The 20,502-nt window shown below is 43.2% G+C and overlaps 2 protein-coding genes across 12 annotated transcripts in view; one reads left to right on the forward strand and one right to left on the reverse strand.

Annotated features, from left to right (window-relative positions):
* The window catches only part of LOC115175846 (inactive serine protease 35), a 48,795-nt gene extending 45,165 nt beyond the window's left edge, over window positions 1–3,630 (forward strand). For all 4 annotated transcript variants that reach the window (XM_029735413.1, XM_029735406.1, XM_029735420.1 and 1 more), the window contains one exon: window positions 1,093–3,630. In XM_029735413.1, the coding sequence (XP_029591273.1) occupies window positions 1,093–2,398 (1,306 nt within the window). In that variant the 3' untranslated portion in view covers window positions 2,399–3,630. The remainder of the gene's footprint in view (window positions 1–1,092) is intronic.
* The window catches only part of LOC115175802 (clathrin coat assembly protein AP180), a 61,203-nt gene continuing 44,205 nt past the window's right edge, over window positions 3,505–20,502 (reverse strand). For 3 of the 8 annotated variants that reach the window (XM_029735337.1, XM_029735343.1, XM_029735351.1), the window contains 18 exons: window positions 20,180–20,328; window positions 19,882–19,958; window positions 19,259–19,273; window positions 18,436–18,621; window positions 17,477–17,548; window positions 16,080–16,313; window positions 14,688–14,777; window positions 14,143–14,223; window positions 11,430–11,573; window positions 9,479–9,553; window positions 8,928–9,152; window positions 7,618–7,815; window positions 7,500–7,518; window positions 7,252–7,345; window positions 6,680–6,757; window positions 6,438–6,551; window positions 5,887–5,980; window positions 3,508–5,672 (listed from right to left, as the gene is read on the reverse strand). In XM_029735337.1, coding sequence (XP_029591197.1) covers window positions 5,900–5,980; window positions 6,438–6,551; window positions 6,680–6,757; window positions 7,252–7,345; window positions 7,500–7,518; window positions 7,618–7,815; window positions 8,928–9,152; window positions 9,479–9,553; window positions 11,430–11,573; window positions 14,143–14,223; window positions 14,688–14,777; window positions 16,080–16,313; window positions 17,477–17,548; window positions 18,436–18,621; window positions 19,259–19,273; window positions 19,882–19,958; window positions 20,180–20,328 — 1,932 coding nt within the window. In that variant the 3' untranslated portion in view covers window positions 3,508–5,672; window positions 5,887–5,899. Of the gene's footprint in view, window positions 5,673–5,886; window positions 5,981–6,437; window positions 6,552–6,679; window positions 6,758–7,251; window positions 7,346–7,499; window positions 7,519–7,617; window positions 7,816–8,927; window positions 9,153–9,478; window positions 9,554–11,429; window positions 11,574–14,142; window positions 14,224–14,687; window positions 14,778–16,079; window positions 16,314–17,476; window positions 17,549–18,435; window positions 18,622–19,258; window positions 19,274–19,881; window positions 19,959–20,179; window positions 20,329–20,502 lie in introns of all 8 variants that reach the window. The other 5 variants (XR_003872106.1, XM_029735377.1, XM_029735359.1 and 2 more) reach the window with 5 other exon arrangements.

Raw genomic sequence — 20,502 nt, forward strand, 5'->3', positions numbered from 1 at the left:
TGAAGTGATGGTCTGTTGAATGAATAAAATGCCCTGAATTAAAATTTCCTCCACAGCTATCAGCCCAGTTTGGCCACAGTCTAACTCTCATCTTGTGTGATGTCATGTCGGCCTACGTCTTCAAACTGTGGGCGGAATGAAGCAGAGAGCAGCATAGACTCAGAGAGAAACCAGATATGGTCATTACTGACAGCTAAAGGCTAACCATGTGGCTAAGCTCCAAGCCACCATCTCAGTACAGTCAGAGCCCCCAGGATGGTCCTCTCCTCCTCCTCTCTTCCTCACTGGCCACAGCCTCCACTCAGCCTCAGGCTCCATAAATCTCCTCTCAACCACACAGCTCCTATGTTAACTCAATGAAATGCTATGATTTCTTGAGAGACCGTTGGTTATTCTGTTGGTTATATTTAATCGTTTCCATATGAAGATGCTGCGACCCCTTCTTTTTGTTGATATGAGCATTTTGAAGATGGTTGTGTCCATGAAAAAAAACTGTGCTACTAAACAAGGAGTGCTCTTGTGTCTTTTGTTAGCCACAGACACGGCCCACTTTTATGACAGCTTTGCTTCTTCTCAGTGCTCTGAATTTGGCAACTGTGAGACTTTCATTTTCTGTGTTACATTGCCCTCCTGTGGATGTGGCACGCTGGTGCTGGATGTATTTTGGGGAAAGGGGGGATTTGACCTCATTTATCTTTGTCTGAGTATGTTTCTATTCAGAGTCAGGCTTATAAAAATACCCTCCAAATGAAATTCCATCCCATCCCAGATGACCAACAACAGATGGATGCCTCAAACTGTAAATTGCCAACAGTGGTTTCTGTAACAACCACATGACAATGTGTTTTAGTAGAATGTTTTTACTAACCCACAGATTTGGTTGCCTATACTGCTTGTGTGTGTATGTTGTGGGAGTAGAGTAGCAAGCACATTTTTGTCTCTTTCCGTCTATTCTATTCAATAGAGACATATGAAGCCATTTAAAAAGCCCTTCATGCATGTTGACAAAGCATTGACAGCACACTGTATTTGCACCTCAGCGTTCTCCACCATCCCTTATAGTGTCTTTCTCTCCTCTCCTCTCCCCTCCAGAGCCAGGCCCATCTGTGCAATGGTCCCCATACCCCTGTGTCTCCTGCTCTCAGTGACGTCGCTGGCCGTGGTGGTGGCTGTGGAAGCCCATGAGGCCACAGGAAGAGATGATGAGTATACCTGGCCGCAGTGGAAGGTGCCGCTGGTGAGGAACAGGAGGACGGTGGCCCTTAGCAGCCCCGGCTTCACGGCCAAACCTCAGGGAGAGCTGAACGGGACCTGTGGGATTGAGTGCCAGCGTCGCCTCCCCGACCCCTCTCTGGCTGACCTGGAGGAGTTCCTGTCCTATGAGACGGTGTACGAGAACGGAACGCGCACCCTGACCTCTGTGTCTGTGCAGGGCCTCAACGAAGTCAACACTTGGCCTGCTGGGAACTCCTCCTCTTCCTCCAAGTCACGCCGCAGACGGGAGGTCTATGGCACAGACACCCGCTTCAGCATCGCTGACAAGCAGTTCTCCACTAAGTACCCCTTCTCCACCTCCGTCAAGATCTCCACGGGCTGCTCTGGTGTCCTGTTATCCCCCAAACACGTCCTGACGGCCGCCCACTGCATCCACGACGGACAGGACTACGTGAGCGGAGCACAGAAGCTACGCGTGGGCGTCCTCAAGGAGAAATCCCGGCGTGGGAAAGGAGGGAAGGGGAAGAGAGGACGAGGTAAAGGCAAGAGGAGGAAAGGAGAAGACAAGGAAGAAAAAGAGAAACAGGAGAAAGATGGAGAGAATGAGAGGAAAGGAAGGAAAGGGAAAGACAGAAAGAACCGCAGTCGTCGCAGCGCAGAGGTCGAGAAGCCATCCTTCCGGTGGACCAGAGTGAAGCAGACCCAGGTCCCTAAAGGCTGGTTCAAAGGCGGGGCATCGGACGGTGTGGCGGCTGACTATGACTATGCCGTGCTGGAGCTGAAGAAGGCCCAGAAGGTCAAGCACATGGACCTGGGCGTCATCCCTTCGGTCAAGAAGCTGCCCGCCGGCAGAATCCACTTCTCAGGCTTCGACGACGACCGGCCCGGCAACTTGGTGTACCGCTTCTGCTCGGTGTCGGAGGAGTCCAAAGACCTGCTGTATCAGTACTGTGATGCCAAGCCCGGCTCCAGCGGCTCCGGGGTCTACATCCGCCTCAAAGAGCCTGGCAAGAAGAAATGGAAGAGGAAGATCATCGGGGTGTTCTCGGGCCACCAGTGGGTGGATGTCAACGGCAATGGGGCACAGCAGGATTACAATGTGGCGGTGAGGATTACGCCCCTCAAGTATGCCCAGATCTGTTACTGGGTCCATGGGGACTCCAGCGAGTGCCGGGACGCCTGAGGGACACACAACATGCCACAACACCCCTCCACCCCTCTCCCTCCATCACCAACGAACCAGGGGCCCGCCCGACTGCCTCTCTCTGTCTTCTTCTCTATTACCTCCTGTGCTTCCCACTGGCAACTGGCACAGATTGCCTCATCACAGCATTCATCGCACACAAGCGGCCATACAGACTCACTGTTGTTGATTACAGGAACTCGTCAACAGATCAAAGAGAACTATGGCTGTTCTGCCTTGTCTAATTTATTTAATTATTAAAAAGCAAACATTCTAGAAATTTATAAATATCATGATTATATATTGACAGGTCCTACTAGGTCTGTGGTTATGCTAACGGGAACATTTTTGACAGATTTTTAGGTTTGACCAATTTTGATAAAATTTTGTATATTCAGCTGTTTCAGGGGAGCGATGCTTGTTATTTCATATATTCCAGGCAGGCTTAATGAACGCAGAGACGTTAACATTTTCAAATGTGTTCCCTTTTCTTGCAAAAGGAACAAGAAAGTTTGCATTGGCTTTGGTGAACGACCCAGTAAAAAAAGCAACATTTTTTCGGAGAAATTAACATTTGAGTATATTAAGAGGTTATAACTGTCTTTTTTCTAAATCAACGTGCTGGTGTTTAAAAGAGTGTATATATAGCTCTTTGAGTTTCCTGTAATGTCCCTTTTTGTAAAACTACCTTTTCTTATAAGATTATGTTTCTATGACTAATTAGTGAAAGGTTTCAGAGTGATCCTGGATGAAACATGATTGTTTTCAGTCCTACCGTTCGTTCTTTTTTTACTCTAGCAGTGCATTAAAATGTGGTTTCATTGCCATGCACATAAAAATGGTGCTTATCCAGAGACTCGGTGCTAATTTAATTAATATGAAATTGTACACTTTGGGGAGACCTATTGGAATATATTTTTGATAGCCTATTACTGTAACTATGTATTTAATATGAGGCTACACAGTGGGTTTGATGTAACAGAGCTTTCAGATTAAAAACGTTATTTCAATATTCAGTTTCCCATTAGATTCATGTAATTTGAAGGGTAGTGGTGACAACAAATGCCATAGTGTTATGTGATGAAAATCAGCATTCTAAAGGGTTCACGTTGATGAATCTTGTTTATTATGTGCCACAATTTATACGAGTTTGCCGTTGATGACAAAATACATTAAATTAATCAACATTTCACCATGATTGAAAAAACAACAATTAAACCAAGATTACAACTTGTATGTGTATGTGTGTTTACCGTGAGGAGAAGTGATGTACTGTATGTATCTATGACACATCTATGCCTGTAGCCAGGGTCATGATCATTAGGCACCAAATGGAAGAAAACAGACTGAAACATGGAGGGACTACTTGGACTTGTCCAATAAGAAACAGTCATTAACATTTTAAAATGTTTTCAGTTGTGCGCCCTAATGAACGCAACCCAGGTTAGGCCTACTGATGTCATTACAATGTCATGACATTTAGTGCACCAGATTAAAAATGCAATGCGTCCATGATCTGATCCATCAACATGAGAAAAAGATGGCCGATCATTAATGGGTGATTCTTTCCATCATTGAGTTTATTGCATCTCAAAGGGCTTACATGCACTGGGGAGGGGCATAGTAAATAATAATAATAATAATAAAATATTTTAAAAATGTAACTCAATAATGAAAAAAAAGAATGTTTTCCCTTTTTTCTAATCCATATCTTTTCCCTCAACAATTGTCGAAACATTCTTGTAAATGACACAAAGTATCTGTTATATCTGGGGGTGTACAGCACAGGACTGGTTTCACTGGTTCTAAACAGCTACCTAGATATACATGGAAGCCACACTGTTCAACAGTGTCCTCTTCTGACTGGGTATACACAGGCTCTCCTCTCCGCCCATGCTACCATGTACAATATTACTGGTTCACTAACAAGGGGGGAGGAAACGGAACAGAAATATGTAACAAAATCTGGGGTGGGGGAATAGGGAGATAAGGATGTTTCTGTTTCTTCTCAAATACAAAAATAACACTACATATCCAGTACCTAACCGTGGTCTAGTTATAGTAATAATGATAATAATAAAGTACAAGCAATTATGAAAATCAAACAGACCACTGATGAGGAGGACAGTGATAGGTCCATAAGGAGAGTGCCGGTGATACCAGGAAGTAGACTAACTGTATACAACTTGTTTTAGTGGTTTAACAAAAGACTGTTCTCCTCTGTATTGAGATATGAGGTACTGGCAACATCTGGCTCCTGATATGCACTCTTTGACCTTTATCTTGAATAGGAAAACACATTTTCTCTGAAAATAAGCGGTAAGATACGATCTGTTGATAAAAATATCCGACAATGTCTTACAGCAGATTCACAAACAATGTCAACAGAGAGAGAAAATACAAATAAAGCTGGACATGATGCGCAAAATCTACAAAAATAAATAGAAAAATAAGCGCTGACAAAAAAACGAATAAATATACTGAACATCATTAAAAAAAAAATCATTTGATGGTCATTTAGGATTCAGGAGCCCGTACATGTTGCTTATTCATATTAATCATATATTCATATCATATTTGTTTCTAAATACGTTCAAAAGAAGACGGGAAATAAGATAATGGTCACATGACTTCTTACAATTTGATATCAGATTCACATCAATATGCTCTTCCACAGACATACAGAATAGGGACAGAATCCTTAAAGATTTGCCAGTGTAATGTATATACAACAACGAAGAAGAACTTCTGCGAACGACACATTCCACGTTTCATCCAAAAATGACGGGGCTGCTTTGCTTACCCCTCTTATCCAATCAGGGTGAGGCAGGGTGGAACCCCCTCCTCTCTTGAGTGATCAGAAGGCCAGTGCAGGGCTGAAGGTGGAGCTGAGGGCATCAAACAAACACGCATCCATCATTCAACTCAACACGCCAACACTACTGGAAAAAATTATCTAAATACATATAGCACATACGGCTTCAGCTTCCGCTCGGGTTTCTGGCTTGCTTTGATAGACTTTTTTTTTTTTAGGTTTTGTGTGGTTTTGTTTAGACAAAGGGTTACATCTAGTTAAGCACACATTTGTTTTTGTTCCTCACTAAGGTTTCACTTTCACAGTTTGTGCTACAACATTACACAGGGGGCTGGGATGGGGTGGAGGAAAGGGGTCTCCTATGGGTGAGTAGCTGAGGAGGGTCTCTGGTGTCCCGGGATGTACAGAACGCCAAAATAGGACAGGCGGCCAGAGGGCTCAGCTCCAGAAAAACAAGAGCTGGAAGACAATAAGGAGAAAAACATACCCTAAGTTTGACCACTGACACATGACTAGCATTAGCCTGGTCCCAGATCTCTTTGTGCTGTATAACCAACTCCTATAGTCATTGGCATGACAATGAACATAAGTTGTCAAAACCACACAAACAGATCTGAGACCAGGCAAGACTAGCATCACACCAAGATGACAGCTGAAAGTGCTGAACACACACCTGGGCTGGGAGATTACATTAAGTCCTTGAGGTTGAGGTCTGCCAGTGGGTCCTTGGGCTTTTTGCTCTGGGTAGCACCAGGTCCTGGAGACAGCTGGAAAACAAATTGAGTACCACTTCAAAAACATTGCCTTTAAAATATATTTATTTTGCACATACAAGCCTCATAGCTTTCCTAATAGAAAGCCTGTGTTTACTTTGTAGAAAAGTCTTATGATGATGTTTTGCACTTTGATTTTGGTCATCAGGAGACTAAAAGCAATATATCTTAAAAACATGAATGTTGACATGCATCATTTTATGGGACTGCATCAAAAGTGGACTAATATATGAGTGTATTAGTATATGAGTATATTTCCCCTTTAAATAAGTTTATAACTGAAGGAGTAACAGGTGATTCTGTATACTTATGTGCACTCTACTGTGTACTGTATGTGTTTGAGGGTGTGGAAAAAAATGTATCTGAGAATGAATGTGAATGTGTATCTGTGTGCGTGTGTGTGTGTGTGCGTGTGCGTGTGCGTGTGTGTGTGTGCATGCATGTGTGTTACCGGTGCCCCTGGTGCTGCAGCTCCTGGCAGGGGTGGTCTCATGGGTTGACCCATCATTGGCTGGCCCATCATCATGGGAGGCATCATGGGAACTCCAGATCCAGCTGCTGAGGCCTGGACAGAGATGGAAGGGGTTAATGGAATTGACCAATAACTACGTCCTGTCTTGAATAAGAACACTGAGCTCATTTATAAGTATAGCTGTCCATGTTGGTTTCTGGGCATCCAGTCCAGGATCTCACCATGCCAAAGCCAGGATGTGCTCCCATGGGCGGAGGGATGGCTCCAGGGGCACCGGAGGCTCCAGGGGCGGAGCCACCCTAGAAACAGGAAGTCAAGACATAAACAGTTCACAGCTCTATGACATAGAACATAATTTCCATTCCTGAACAATCCTTTTCCAATATACCAAAATGCTACACTCTCCAGGCTGTACAGAGGGTGGTGAAGACTGCCCAGTCCATCACTGGAGACTGACCTCACACGCACGCACACACACATGCACAAACCCGTGTACCATTGCTGCTACTATTTACCTAAGCTGCTCAACCATATCACTACTCACTCTAGCACATTTCATAGTCTACACTATATATTCTTATTGTGTATATTTCTAAACATTACTATTTTTCTAACTTTTTATTTGTATAAATGTGTATTGTACTGTTGAGGAGAGCTTGCAAGTAAGCATTTCACTGTACAATTTACAACCTGTATCCTGTGCACATGACCAATAAACTTTGATTTGATTTCAATTTTAAATGTCCCAATAACGGTTCTTTGCTAATATTGGGAGGCTTGTGGAGGCTTTTACCATCATAGATCCAGGAGCGCCCCAGCTTGGAGGAGCTACCTGGGGGGTCCAGTTAGATCCTCCTGTCAGCTTCTTCTCATTCCACTGATGGTCCCTATATGAGACACACATGACACCAAAGTCGTCATCAGCTAGCTGGAAGGTTTGGGAATACACACTAGATACCTTTTGACTTTGATTGTTATTTAGGAAGCACACAAGGAAAAGGAGAACACGCACATGCACACACAGAGAAATTCCGTACGTACTTTTTCTGAATCCCCAGATCTGCAAGAGAAGAAAACGTCATTTCAGAACTCATTATTAAACTGACAAAAAAACAGTAATCAGAACCATCAAGACTGTCCAGGTGTGATCAATACATACCTCCAACCAGGTTTGCCAGGGAGGAGTCCAAGTCGCCCCCAATGGATGGCCGTTTAATAGCTGTGGCGCCTGTCATGCCACCCCCAACCGCGGGTGTCACCTTGGTACTGAACCCACCACTGAGAGTGCTGCCCACACTACCCCCAGTGGACTGGGGTGTTATGGCTGGCATCAGTAAATCCCCTAATCCACCAAACACTTAGAGGGAAAGGGTAGAAATAAGGGGAGTAAGATGTTAGTGACATACACCATGGATGAAAACCTTTATAATCCCTAATCTTCACAAAGAGGGGCAGATGTGAAATCATCACCATACAATTCATCACCACAACAATAGCCATTCAGTGCAGTACTCTGGTGTGCAATGCATCTACCCAACAGGGTAGAAACAATATACACCTAATCTCGGTTAACCCAGAACAAAAATCTTGCGGAATTTGGTACCTTTTATGTTTACGTAGTCTGTCCACGAGAGATTAATATATACCCACTGTAAGGCCTTCACTACCACAGCATCTGAACATTCAAGTCTATAACTGTGTTTTAAATGTGGTTGAAGACCACCAGAGTGCCAGCATCGCAGCTTCAAAGAGCACTATGTTGAATTGAGGGTAGAATCTGGCAAATGTTACAAATGGGAGTAATACATACATTACACTGTCTCATATGTGAGACAAACATATTGAAACATGCAAAAAGGGGAATATTTCAAAAAATGGGGAACGTCTCAAAACAGCAAATACTGCAAAGCACTAGCGGGAGAAAGGCTTTTGAACTCACCAATTACGCAGTAGCAGCAAGCAATGACCCAGCAGTGACAGAGAGAGAGAGAGGGGATGGCAGAAAGAGACAAGGGCCGAGGGGGCAAGAGGAGGGGATTGAAGGGGTGGACAAAGGAAGGATGTGAGGAAAGAAATGTGTAAAGGTAGTATGTGACAGAGAGAGAGAACACAGAGAACGCGAGGACGGGGGGAGGTAGAGGGAGACCAACATATAGAGAAAGAAGGAGTTGAAATAGGATGGGTAGCACAGTAGTAAGTATTGGCATGTGCGCATGTGAGACAAGAGAGAGTGAGAGTGAGTGAGTGAGTGAGTGAGAGAGTGAGAGAGACAGAGAGAGAGAGAGAAAGAGAGAGAGAGAGAGAGAGAAGCACTGTTGAGGAATTAAACCGTCAGCAGTGGTGACCGTTGATCCCTCAGCGTTACATAATAGGGACAGCGGCGGTGGAGCGTGGCAGCGTCAGTCATGCATGCAGAACACACACACACTTCCCTCAGGATATATTCATGTAGCAGACTGTGTCCCCTACCTGATGCATCAAAGCCACCAGAGGGTGCTGCTGCGGCCGGCACCGTGTCTGCAGCTGCTGGTGTGGCGGGCATTAGTGGGGGTAGGGAGCCGAAGGTGTCGAAGCCACCCTCCAGCAAGTCATTCTGGGCTGAGACAGGAGCCAGGGTAGGAGCAAGGGCCGGGGCCAAAGCGGGGGCCAAAGAAGCAGGCGCTGCCGTGGGAGCCAGGCTAGGAGACATCAGTCCTGGAAGTGGGGAACCATTTGAATGAGAGTATAATATACGATGATAATGATTTTCATTTCCATTGATTACAATTCCATTGATTTAAGTTACATTGTGTCATGGTATTCAATATTAACATACTGTACATGCAGTATGAATCACAAACGGCAGATGGATGTCTTAGAGCAGGGGCTCCCAACCCTTCTCCTGGAGAACTACAGTCCTGCAGGCTTTTACTTCAACCCTAATCCAGCTCACTTTATTCAACTAATTAGCTGCTCACCGGGACATTGATTGTGGTGTGTTACAACTGGATTAAAGCTAAAGTGTGTGTGTGTGTGCGTACCACCCAACAGATCCTCTCCTGGTTCCCCGGGGGCAGCGAGCGTAGCGTCCAACAGAGCAGGACTACTGAATGTGTCTATAGAGCGACAGCCAGCCAGCCATCCGGAACGCAGCGTGAGGGTAAAGAAGAGTTAGTTAGCCATGAGCCAGGAAGGGAGGAGGAGGCAAACAGGCAGTAAACCAGGGTTGGGTAGGTTACTTTCTAAATGTAATCCGTTACTAGTTACCTGTCCAAAATTGTAATGAGTAATGTAACATTTGGATTACCCAAACTCAGTAATGTAATCTGATTACATTCCGTTACTTTTAAATTACTTTCCCCTTAAGAGGCATTTCATAGCTGGTCATATATGGATGTTACGTTTTACTTTATGGTTTGGTTATGTGGGCTTCTTCTAACCCATTGCTTTCTACTACATATAATAATACAATTAAATTATATCTTTACATTAAAAATCAAAGTATATCAGAATTCCAGTCATTCCACTAAATGTTATACCCCTTGATCTTCACGAATAGGACTTGGAAATATGGAAGTATAGATTAGCCTAATTGTTTTACCCGAGCATAAATTCGAGTTGAAAAATAAATGCTGCACTCATTTAGATTTATGAACAGCCATCCACAACAACCACAATCCGTAACGTGCAATTAGCTAAATGAGAGAGCAGCAGTTTGATTCACATCAATGCGCTATGTAGACATCAATAATAAGTGATATCCGTATCGCCGTAGACTACACCACTACTGTCGTCCTTACCTCCAAGCGTTTATTCAAGTTGGATAATCTTTCGGGTGCCAACAGCAGTCTCACCATTGGAATATTTAGCTTGGACTGTAGCCTACAAAAGCCTATTCCTGCTCTTTTCCCGCGATCCATCGAACACATTTTCTATGTCATCATAGTCTCTGATTTGTGGTCAGACTCGCTCAGCTGGAACAAATGTAAACTTGAGCCTTTTTTCAATGCTGATTTGAATGTCATTGAGATAACAGAGAAGTGTCAAAGATTTTAAAAGTCATCCTCGAAGAAATCATTTAGTTTTTCAAAAGTATTGGTAATCTGATTACAATATTTTAGCTGGTAACGTAACGGATTACAGTTACCATTTTTTGTAATCCCTTACATTTAACGGATTACATGTAGCTCAGTTGGTAGGGCATGGTGTTTGCAACACCAGGGTTGTGGGTTCGATTCCCACGGGGGGCCAGCACAGAAAAAAAAAAAAATGTATGAAATTGTATGAAATGTATGCATTCACTACTGTAAGTCGCTCTGGATAAGAGCGTCTGCTAAATGACGTAAATGTAATCCGTTACTCCCCAACCCTGCAGTAAACACATGCACGTGCACGCATGCATGCAAGCACACGCACACACACCTCTAAGTACCATGCAATTGCAAGAGGGTCGAATTTCCGTCCCAACCTGTGTATGAACTCAACTCTCTGCACACCAAAAATCCGCAACTCAAGAAGCCTTAATACCACTGACCCAGAAAATCCAAAGGTGTTTCTTGGTGCGGGCGACAGTATTTGTAGGTTTCAGGGCGGGTAACGTCTCTACACAATGGCTGCTACTAACGCATTCATAGCTAACTAACAAGCAATGCTACATTGGCCACATAATCCAAAAGCAGTTGCAGAAGAAAACCTCTGGGATATACTGCCACCAAACATATGACACTATCTCTCTCCTAGACCTAGACTTATCAGGGGTCTATTACCCTGGCTACGAAGATACTTACACATTAAAAGCTCTCCACATACAAATATCCTTCACACCTAATAGCTACATTTAACAATGGAGAAATGGCAATAAAAAAATCACTGTAAACAAAGTACACAAAATAGATGAACAGAGTATGGAAAAGGTCAGATGTTACTCAGCATGAGTCAAATCAACCCATGAAGGTGTACAGGAAGTGGTGGATTTCGTGGTACAGTACGCACCCAGCAGATCAATGACAGGTGCAGGTGCAGAGGGCTCAGGTTTGGGAGGAGAGACCGTTGCAGGGGCAGGAGCTGGAGCTGGTGCCGGGGCTTGAGCTGGAGTTGGCGCCACTGCTGATGCTGGAGCCATAGCAGAGAATGCATCTACAGAATGAGAGAGGAGAGTATTGCACCACAATTTGAAAAAACGTCATTATATAGAGTACCAGTCAAAAGTATGGAAACACCTACTCATTCAAGGGTTTTTCTTTATTTTTTACTATTTTCTACATTGTAGAATAATTGTGAAGACATCAAAACCAGGAAATAACACATGGACTGTCGTTTCTCTTTGCTTATTTGAGCTATTATTGCAATAATATGGACTTGGTCTTTTGATTATAGATTTTGTTGTCACGGAGGACTGATTGGGCTCATTGATTTGAGTTGAAAAATATATGCTGTGCTCATGGAATGGCATGCTTTGCCAAGAGTGTACAAAGCTGTCATCAAGGCAAAGGGTGGCTACTTTGAAGAATCTTAAATATAAAAAAATATATATATAACACTTTTTTGGTTACATGATTCCATATGTGTTATTTCATAGTTTGATGTCTTCACTACTATTCTACAATGTAGAAAATAGTAAAAAAAAACTTGAATGAGTAGGTGTGTCCATACTTTTGAGTGGTACTATATATACAGTTGAAGTCGGAAGTTTACATACATTTAGGTTGGAGTCATTAAAACTTGTTTTTCAACCGCTCCACAAATTTCTTGTTAACAAACTATAGTTTTGACAAGTCAGTTAAGACATCTAGTTTGTGCATGACACAAGTAATTTTTCCGACAATTGTTTACAGACAGATTATTTCACTGATAATTCACTGTATCACAATTCCAGCGGGTCAGAAGTTTACATACACTAAGTTGACTGTGCCTTTAAACCACTTGGAAAATTCCAGAAAATGATGTTCTGGCTTTAGAAGCTTCTGATAGGCTAATTGACATCATTTGAGTCAATTGGAGGTGTAGCTGTGGATGTATTTCAAAGCCTACCTTCAAACTCAGCGCCTCTTTGCTTGACATCATGGGAAAATCAAAAGAAATCAGCCAAGACCTCAGAAAAAGAATTGTAGACCTCCACAAGTCTGGTTCATCCTTGGGAGAAATTTCCAAATGCCTGAAGGTACCACTTTCATCTGTACAAACAATAGTACGCAAGTATAAACACCATGGAACCACGCAGCCGTCATACTGCTCAGGAAGGAGACGCGTTCTGTCTCCTAGAGATGAACGTACTTTGGTGCGAAAAGTGCAAATCAATCCCAGACCAACAGCATAGGACCTTGTTGAAGATGCTGGAGGAAACAGGTACAAAAGTATCTATATCCACAATAAAACAAGTCCTATATCGACATAACCTGAAAGGCCACTCAGCAAGAAAGAAGCCACTGCTCCAAAACCGCCATAAAAAAAGTCTGACTACAGTTTGCAACTGCACATGGGGACAAAGATCGGACTTTTTGAAGAAATGTCCTCTGGTCTGATGAAATAAAAATAGAACTGTTTGGCCATAATGACCATCATTATGTTTGGAGGAAAAAGGGGGAGGATTGCAAGCCACAGAACACCATCCTAACCATAAAGCACGGGGGTGGCAGCATCATGTTGTGGGGGTGCTTTGCTGCAGGAGGGACTGGTACACTTCACAAAATAGATGGCATCATGAGGTAGGAAAATGATCTGGATATATTGAAGCAACATCTCAAGACATCAGTCAGGAAGTTAAAGCTTGGTCGCAAATGGGTCTTCCAAATGGACAATGACCCCAAACATACTTCCAAAGTTGTGGCAAAATGGCCTAAGGACAACAAAGTCAAGGTATTGGAGTGGCCATCACAAAGCCCTGACCTCGTCCTATAGAAAATGTATGGGCAGAACTGAAAAAGCTTGTGCGAGCAAGGAGGCATACAAACCTGACTCAGTTACACCAGCTCTGTCTGGAGGAATGGGCCAAAATTCACCCAACTTACTGTGGGAAGCTTGTGGAAGGCTACCTGAAACGTTTGACCCAAGTTAAACAATTTAAAGGCAATGCTGCCAAATACTAATTGAGTGTATGTAAACTTCTGACCCACTGGAAATTAAAGCTGAAATAAATCATTCTCTCTACTATTATTCTAACATTTCACATTTTTTAAATAAAGTGGTGATCCTAACTGAACTAAGACGGGATTTTTACTAGGATTAAATGTCAGGAATAGTGAAAAACTGAGATTAAATGTATTTGGATAAAATGTATGTAAACTTCCGACTTCAACTGTATCATCTACAGTAAATATGTTTATGCATCCTTACTACACATTATTGTTTGATTTTTGCTGTTGACACTGTACATAATGGTATGTGGATTTGTGTAAATTCTTTGTCTATATATTCTGTCTGTATATTCTGTTTATTGTGGCAGCACCATTTCCCCACATCAAATTCCTGGTACATGTAAATGTACTTGGCAAACAAAATATTCTGTTTCTTCTGATCACAAAAAAAGACAAAGTTCCAGTCACTTCCTGAAGAAATACATTGATTGACAGGCTGACAGAGAAGTGCATTACCAAACTTGTACTACTGTATGCTGTAGTCATGCAGGCAGAGTTGGAGATACAGGAAGTAGACCCATAGGTGATCATGAATTGAGGTCAGCTAAGAGTGAGCAGATAGTGTAACTCACCAGTCACACCAGACAAGAGGTCTTCATCAGCATTGGCCTCGGGAGGCAAAGGAGAGGGCCCGCGAGAGATAGTAGGGAGATCTTCCAGGGAAACACCCGAAGAAGAATGTAGAGGAAGTAGGAAGAGTGAAGTAGAAGAGCACAGAGGAGCATTAGCATAACAGAGAGAGTGAAAGCAGTGGTAGGAGTTACTGTTATTAAGCCAGTGGGTCCAGGGTTGGGATTAATTTGAAGTCAGTCAATACAGGAAGTAAAATGAAATTACGATTTAATAATTGAAAATAAATTAAATTACTTGTCAATAAACTGAAAAGAAGAAGCTACTTGTTTCAAATAATTTACCAATTTTGAATGTTAAATTCAAATCACTTCCTGAATTGACTGACTTCAATTCAAATTGACCCAACCCTGGATTGGGTGCATGCACAAGTCGCATACCACTATGGGGACAAACCAAGACGTGTGGTAAAACAGATGGCTGAGGAGGAAGGACAGAAGAGATGAAGAAGAGGTTCCAAAAAAAGAAAGCAATCCACATCCTGTACCTGCCCCAAATAGGTCTACGCTAGGAGTGACAGCAGCATCAGCTTTTTCTGCGGTAGGGCTTTTCTCAGGAATAGAATCAAACATAGAATCTATAAACAAGGACACACAGTTACATTCAGTTTACAATCTATACAGCACGAGTTAAGAGGGAAAGGGAGAAAAGCAACAACAACAACAACAACAAAAATGTTTAAAAAAGGACATCTAAAGTAGCGTAACACTTTATAAGTGCTTATTCGTGAAAGTTGTTACAAAGTGTTACTGATTACTCTTTATTTAAAAACATAGTTGCAAACTATTTCTTGTAAACAAAGGAAAATATTAACTAAAATCAGGTGAAAGATAAAATGAAGATTTGCTCAAATGAAGGGTGTTGATATCTACAACCTTGGTCAGAAGTTGGAGGTGAAGAAAGCAAAAGTTGTCATGCAGGCACACTGCAGTTAGAGTGACCATAACAACGAGGTCGAGTTCAGTAAGGCACACCATATCAAACACTTTTGCAACGGAAAATGAAAATGTGTATTCTTATTTAACACGTTCAGGTAATACCTCCGCGTTTCACTCCTTTTCAAATCATTTTCTCCCTACTAAACACAACTCTGCTCACTTCCCTCTAGCTTTGACTGACTATAATGGTTCATGGTAGAGGTTGGGTTGAAATCACAACATGTTGAGCCACCCCTATGAATGCAAACAGTTGACAGGCCAATATCTGGTGCTGACAGATTACTTAATCAATGCCTCTGGAAGCCAATATGGCGTCACAAAGATTTACTGACAACTGAAAAGGTTTGTTTTGTAACAGCCTGCAGGTATAATACTTCAAAACCTGTTATAAGCATGTCTGAGGCTTTATAATGTCTAATAATAAGCCCTATAATATGTTTTGTCTCATATTTCAACTGACTCAAACTGACTGTTTAGTCACGATCATTATGAAATGATTATAAGACATTATAAGGAGCTCATAGTCATACATGCTCATGACAGCTTACAATACACGATAACGGCATATTTGCTGGTTTTAAGTAAAGTGTTGCAGTTAGTTTCAATAGTTGTAGTATACCATTAGAAGGCATCCAGTTTTGAGATCTGTGTATTTACTCCTAGTCTGCACAGGAATGATGCAGAGAATAACCATCATTTGATAGATCCATATACTGTACCCATCCTCATTTCCATTTAATTTGTCATTTGCAAAGGGTGGTCAAAATGTGTGATTCACTCAATGCCTATGACTTAAATCAAATGAATCAAATGAATAATAACAGAAAAAAAACATAGCCATAATTACAAAAATGTAGGGAAGTTACTGTATCATCGTCATTATCATCATCATTGTCATAGTGCAGAGCAATGCAGTGTGCGAAGTAGAATGTGCACTTTACCACCAAAGAGGTCTAGAGTGGGGACGGCAGGGGCGGGGGCAGCTGCAGAGTCAGTGGTGGTAGTGGAGGGAGCGGGGGCGGCAGCATTGGGCTCGGTGGGGGCGACAATGATCGGCACTGCGCTAGAGGTGGGGCTGGCTGCTTCTGGGGCAGCCAGTGTGTTATCGAACTTCATAGCAAAGAGGTCCATCTCTGGGACCATGTTCGCACTCCCCTCCGATGGAGCGAAGGGGTCTTCAGGAGGGGGGAGGAATTGGGAGGAAGGAGGATGGGGGTTAGGGGGTTTAAGGGATATGACCAGAAAAGGGAGGATGGGAAGAGAGTAGGGGGAGTTGAGAGTTTGTTAAAACAACAAACATTGTAAAATACATATTATTGGGAGTCTAGAGGAGCTTCCATAATGAGGGTTAGTGGGAAGTAAAGAAAAGATACCATTAACTTTATACTACAGCCACAGGTTAGAAAACTCATTGTCTAACACTCAGACTCATTAAAGGGAATGGGCTACAGCTGGTTTTGGTAAATACTGTGGTTACAAAGACAGGCCACAAGAGGACGATGTCTAGTGGTTACATTAGAACTAGTACATACACACGGAAGCAGAATCATACCAAAACATATACAATTAATACAATGTTGGCATGAATCTGCTTCCACACTGATAAGCTCTGTCTACATAGAATCCAAATACATGATAAAGGCGCAGAATAAAGTTAATGTAGAGAAATGTGCATAATTCAACATAAAACTGTCCTACTAGACCAAAGCTCCATACACACACAGTAATGGAACCATGTGAATTACAAACACTGTACTGTTGGACTTCTACAGTCCCAGTAGTCGATTAATACTTACACATTCAGGCCAAAGAGAGAAACAAAACAGGGTAAATAGAGATGGTCAGTTGGTATGATTAGTAAGTGGCATCATTTATATGAAATATAAACAATTGTAGGATTTGGGAAAAATTATACAACTGTGTTTTACTCGAGTATTCATCACCTGGTGAATATTACGAGCTGAGAGAAGCAGGGGGAGTGTTCTGAAGCAGGGCTGAGTGGCGGAAGGGTAAAGAGGGGGGCCGAGGCTTGAGCCCCCAATAGTGGGGTTAGGGTCAGGACGGTAGGCCCCAATGCAATGTTTCAGATGATTTACTACTGTCCCATATGGTAGCAGAAGCAGCTTGGAGCTACCCAAGCTTCAGGATCTCACACACACACACACTCTTGCACAAACACACACGTGTGTTGGAAGAGTGCACACACGTACAAGCATATGCTCACTTACACGCACACACACACACACACACACACACACACACACACACACACACACACACACACACACACACACACACACACACACACACACACACACTGAGCAGTGTTATCACCCACCAGATCCGGCACATGCATCAGCAGCAGGCGCCCTGCTGGGCGGGCCGTCACCTGGGGAGGGTGCAAACGCGTCTGGGGTACCGGACATGAGAGGATGGAACAGTGGACACAAACCACAATGCAACACCCAGAGAAAAACAGGGGGAGGCAGGAGAAAGAGAGATGAGGAGGTAAATAAAGAGCAGGAGAATAGAGAGAATGAGAGAAACAGAAAGATGAGCGATCAGCATTAGGAGAAAACAGAGAATACAAGATGTATTGCTGAAATTGCTGATCTTATTAGTATCATATGAATTGGGCCTGTACTTTCCCGGCTTCATAAAGCTGCATTCAGTGTGCACAATGTTTGTGCACGCTGGGAAAGTGAAGAGATAACATGATGCTATCATAAGCTTGTACTGTGTGACAGGAAATGCCATGCTCAGCGATGGGCAAAGCAACATCTCTATTTGACAGAGGCTGTTTTCCATGGAAAAGAGGGCCACACTTTGCTATACAATTTTGATAGGGAATTTAATTGGGTATATCTGCTATTTTAGATATGTGAGCGAAAAGAGGAGATATGCCGGGTATGGGCTACAATTTCTACTGTTCTCCATACAGTGCAGAGCAAAAACTTCCTCACCTGCTTGCTGTCTTGGATACATGATTGATTGATTGATGCAGTGCCCAAATAATGAATAATCTAATCATTATTTAGTGAGATGGAACATTTGGAAATGAGTGTCCTTATTAGATGTCAGTAACTATGTCAATAACTAGAATTTTGCACAAATACAGAATTTCATGAACAGAATATGTTTGTTAAGGTGTATGTATACTGAAATTCGTAAATGTGAGAGTGTGAGAACCAGGTGGTGTAACTACATGTGAGCATGTCAGAGTTTGCTCCAAACAAGCAGACAGCTGCTGTGTAGTCTGCCATGATGATCCCTCCCATGAGGCTGACCCCCACTGACCTCCGAACAGATCCATGTCTGAGGCGGTAGTGGCGGGCACGGGCAGCACCACCACCGGGGCCACAGAGGGCGCGGCGGGGCCATCCGTATGGGCCACCGTGGGCGTGGAAGCCAGACCGGCTGCAGCATCAGCAGCAACAGCGGCTGGCTCAGAGGTGCTAGTGGGATCAGGGGGGGTATCTAAACCTACACCACCCCATCCATCCCCACCCAAGCCCATCCCCAATCACAACAGGATAGAGGAACAGGGGGAATATAACAGGGAGAGAGAAGTAGAGAGATTGTGTTGAGAAAAAGAAGATAAGCGTAAGATATGTCAAAGAGAACAGTGGTAATAGAGAAGTGTTGGAGAGGAGTATGTTACACCTTGAGAGGCATTGTTAGAGATCACAGAGCAAGAATAAGGAGGAGGCTGCCACCTATATATGCTGATCCTCTCAGATCCTAGGTCTACAGCTGGAGTCATGCACTGAAAGCCCAGTGAGCCACAGGTACAATGGTCACGTTCCAGACCGACTCCACTGCAGTACATCATTGCATCAACTTATGGTTGTGTGAAACGTCATTGACTGCGCAGTCGGTATCAGATTGCTATATTGTATGATATGGTTAGCTGATGATGTGGTTAGATGATATGTTAAACACCTATCCAGGTGATGTGAGATCTAATAGGCGTCTGCAATGCAGTCAGACTGGAATGTGGCCAAGCCTCCAGATAGGTGTTAATCATAACTTCAGGTGTAAATCCTAGCAGCTGTCATGCTCTGCTGTGGATGGGAGCTGTGTAAAGAATGTAAAAAACAGTATGTTCCCCAGTACTCACCGCCACCAAGCAGATCTGTACAAGACAACGAAAGAGAGAGAGAGAGAGAGAGAGAGAGAGAGAGCGAGAGAGCGAGAGAGAGAGAGAGCGAGAGAGAGAGCAAAGAGAAGATGTGAGTGAGGGATTACATACAGAGAATATAAACATAGAAATGCCAATCGGGGTCAATAACTCACTACCATACCACGTGACTACTGTAATTCTGCTTTTCTAACTGCCATCTTTAAAAAAAACACTCCAAGGAAAAAGTGTTATATGAGTAAGAGGCCCTTAAAGCAATTTCAATCTGCAGAGCGGCCAGGTTTGAATATCTGCTAATATTAGTCCTTCCCTTGAGTAAGGGTGGAGAGGAGGATGTGGATAGAAAGCATGAAAGAGAGCAGGGTGGAATTCATTAGGCACCAAACGGAAGAAAACTAACTGAAACAGGGAGGGAAGTCCTGGGCCTGCAATGAGAAACGCTCATGTACATACATACATACATACATACATACATACATACATACATACATACATACATACATACATACATACATACATACATACATACATACATACATACATACATATATTGTGTGCCATAAAGAATGCAACCCAGATATTAAATGTATTGAAGGGCTTACCTCCCCATGACGAGATAGAGGCTGTTGCTCCACCTGCTGATGGGGAGGCTGACAATGGATCCAAGTCTAGCAGAGCACTGCAGATAGAAAGAGAGTAACAGAGAGAGAGCGAGAAAGAATGAAAAAATGAAGAAGAGGGAGAGGCGAAGGAGAGACAGGAAGAAGGAAAAACAGAACGACAAAAGGGTTAAATGTAAACTGTAGATTGTTCAACATAGCTAATTGTTAAAGCTAGTGTGGCACCTGAAGTGGCACTTGAAGTGGCCAACCTAAGAGCCCACAGCTGATGGGCACCTACTTGTTAGAGCTCTTGAAGGTGGGTGCCGCCGTGGGTCTGGCAGGTGGTCCAGGGCGGGCAGGAGCAACTGGAGCAGCAGCAGCTGCAGGGGCCGCTTGAGCTTTTGTAGGCGTGGCGGCTGCGGCCGGGGAGCCATTTGCTTCACACTCCTGTCAGACGGAGGGTTAGCCTCGTTAGTCAGTTACCATGGCGACGCACCACAGTCACAGAAGCAGACATGGCTATGCTGTTTTACGCATTAATAAACACACTTCAAATTATTGTCAAATTGTCGGCAGTTGCCAAAAAGATTTGTTGAGGTGCAGAGACAGAGTAAAATAAGG

This window comes from Salmo trutta, chromosome 3 (genome assembly GCF_901001165.1).
Source record: "Salmo trutta chromosome 3, fSalTru1.1, whole genome shotgun sequence".
Taxonomy (NCBI): domain Eukaryota; kingdom Metazoa; phylum Chordata; class Actinopteri; order Salmoniformes; family Salmonidae; genus Salmo; species Salmo trutta.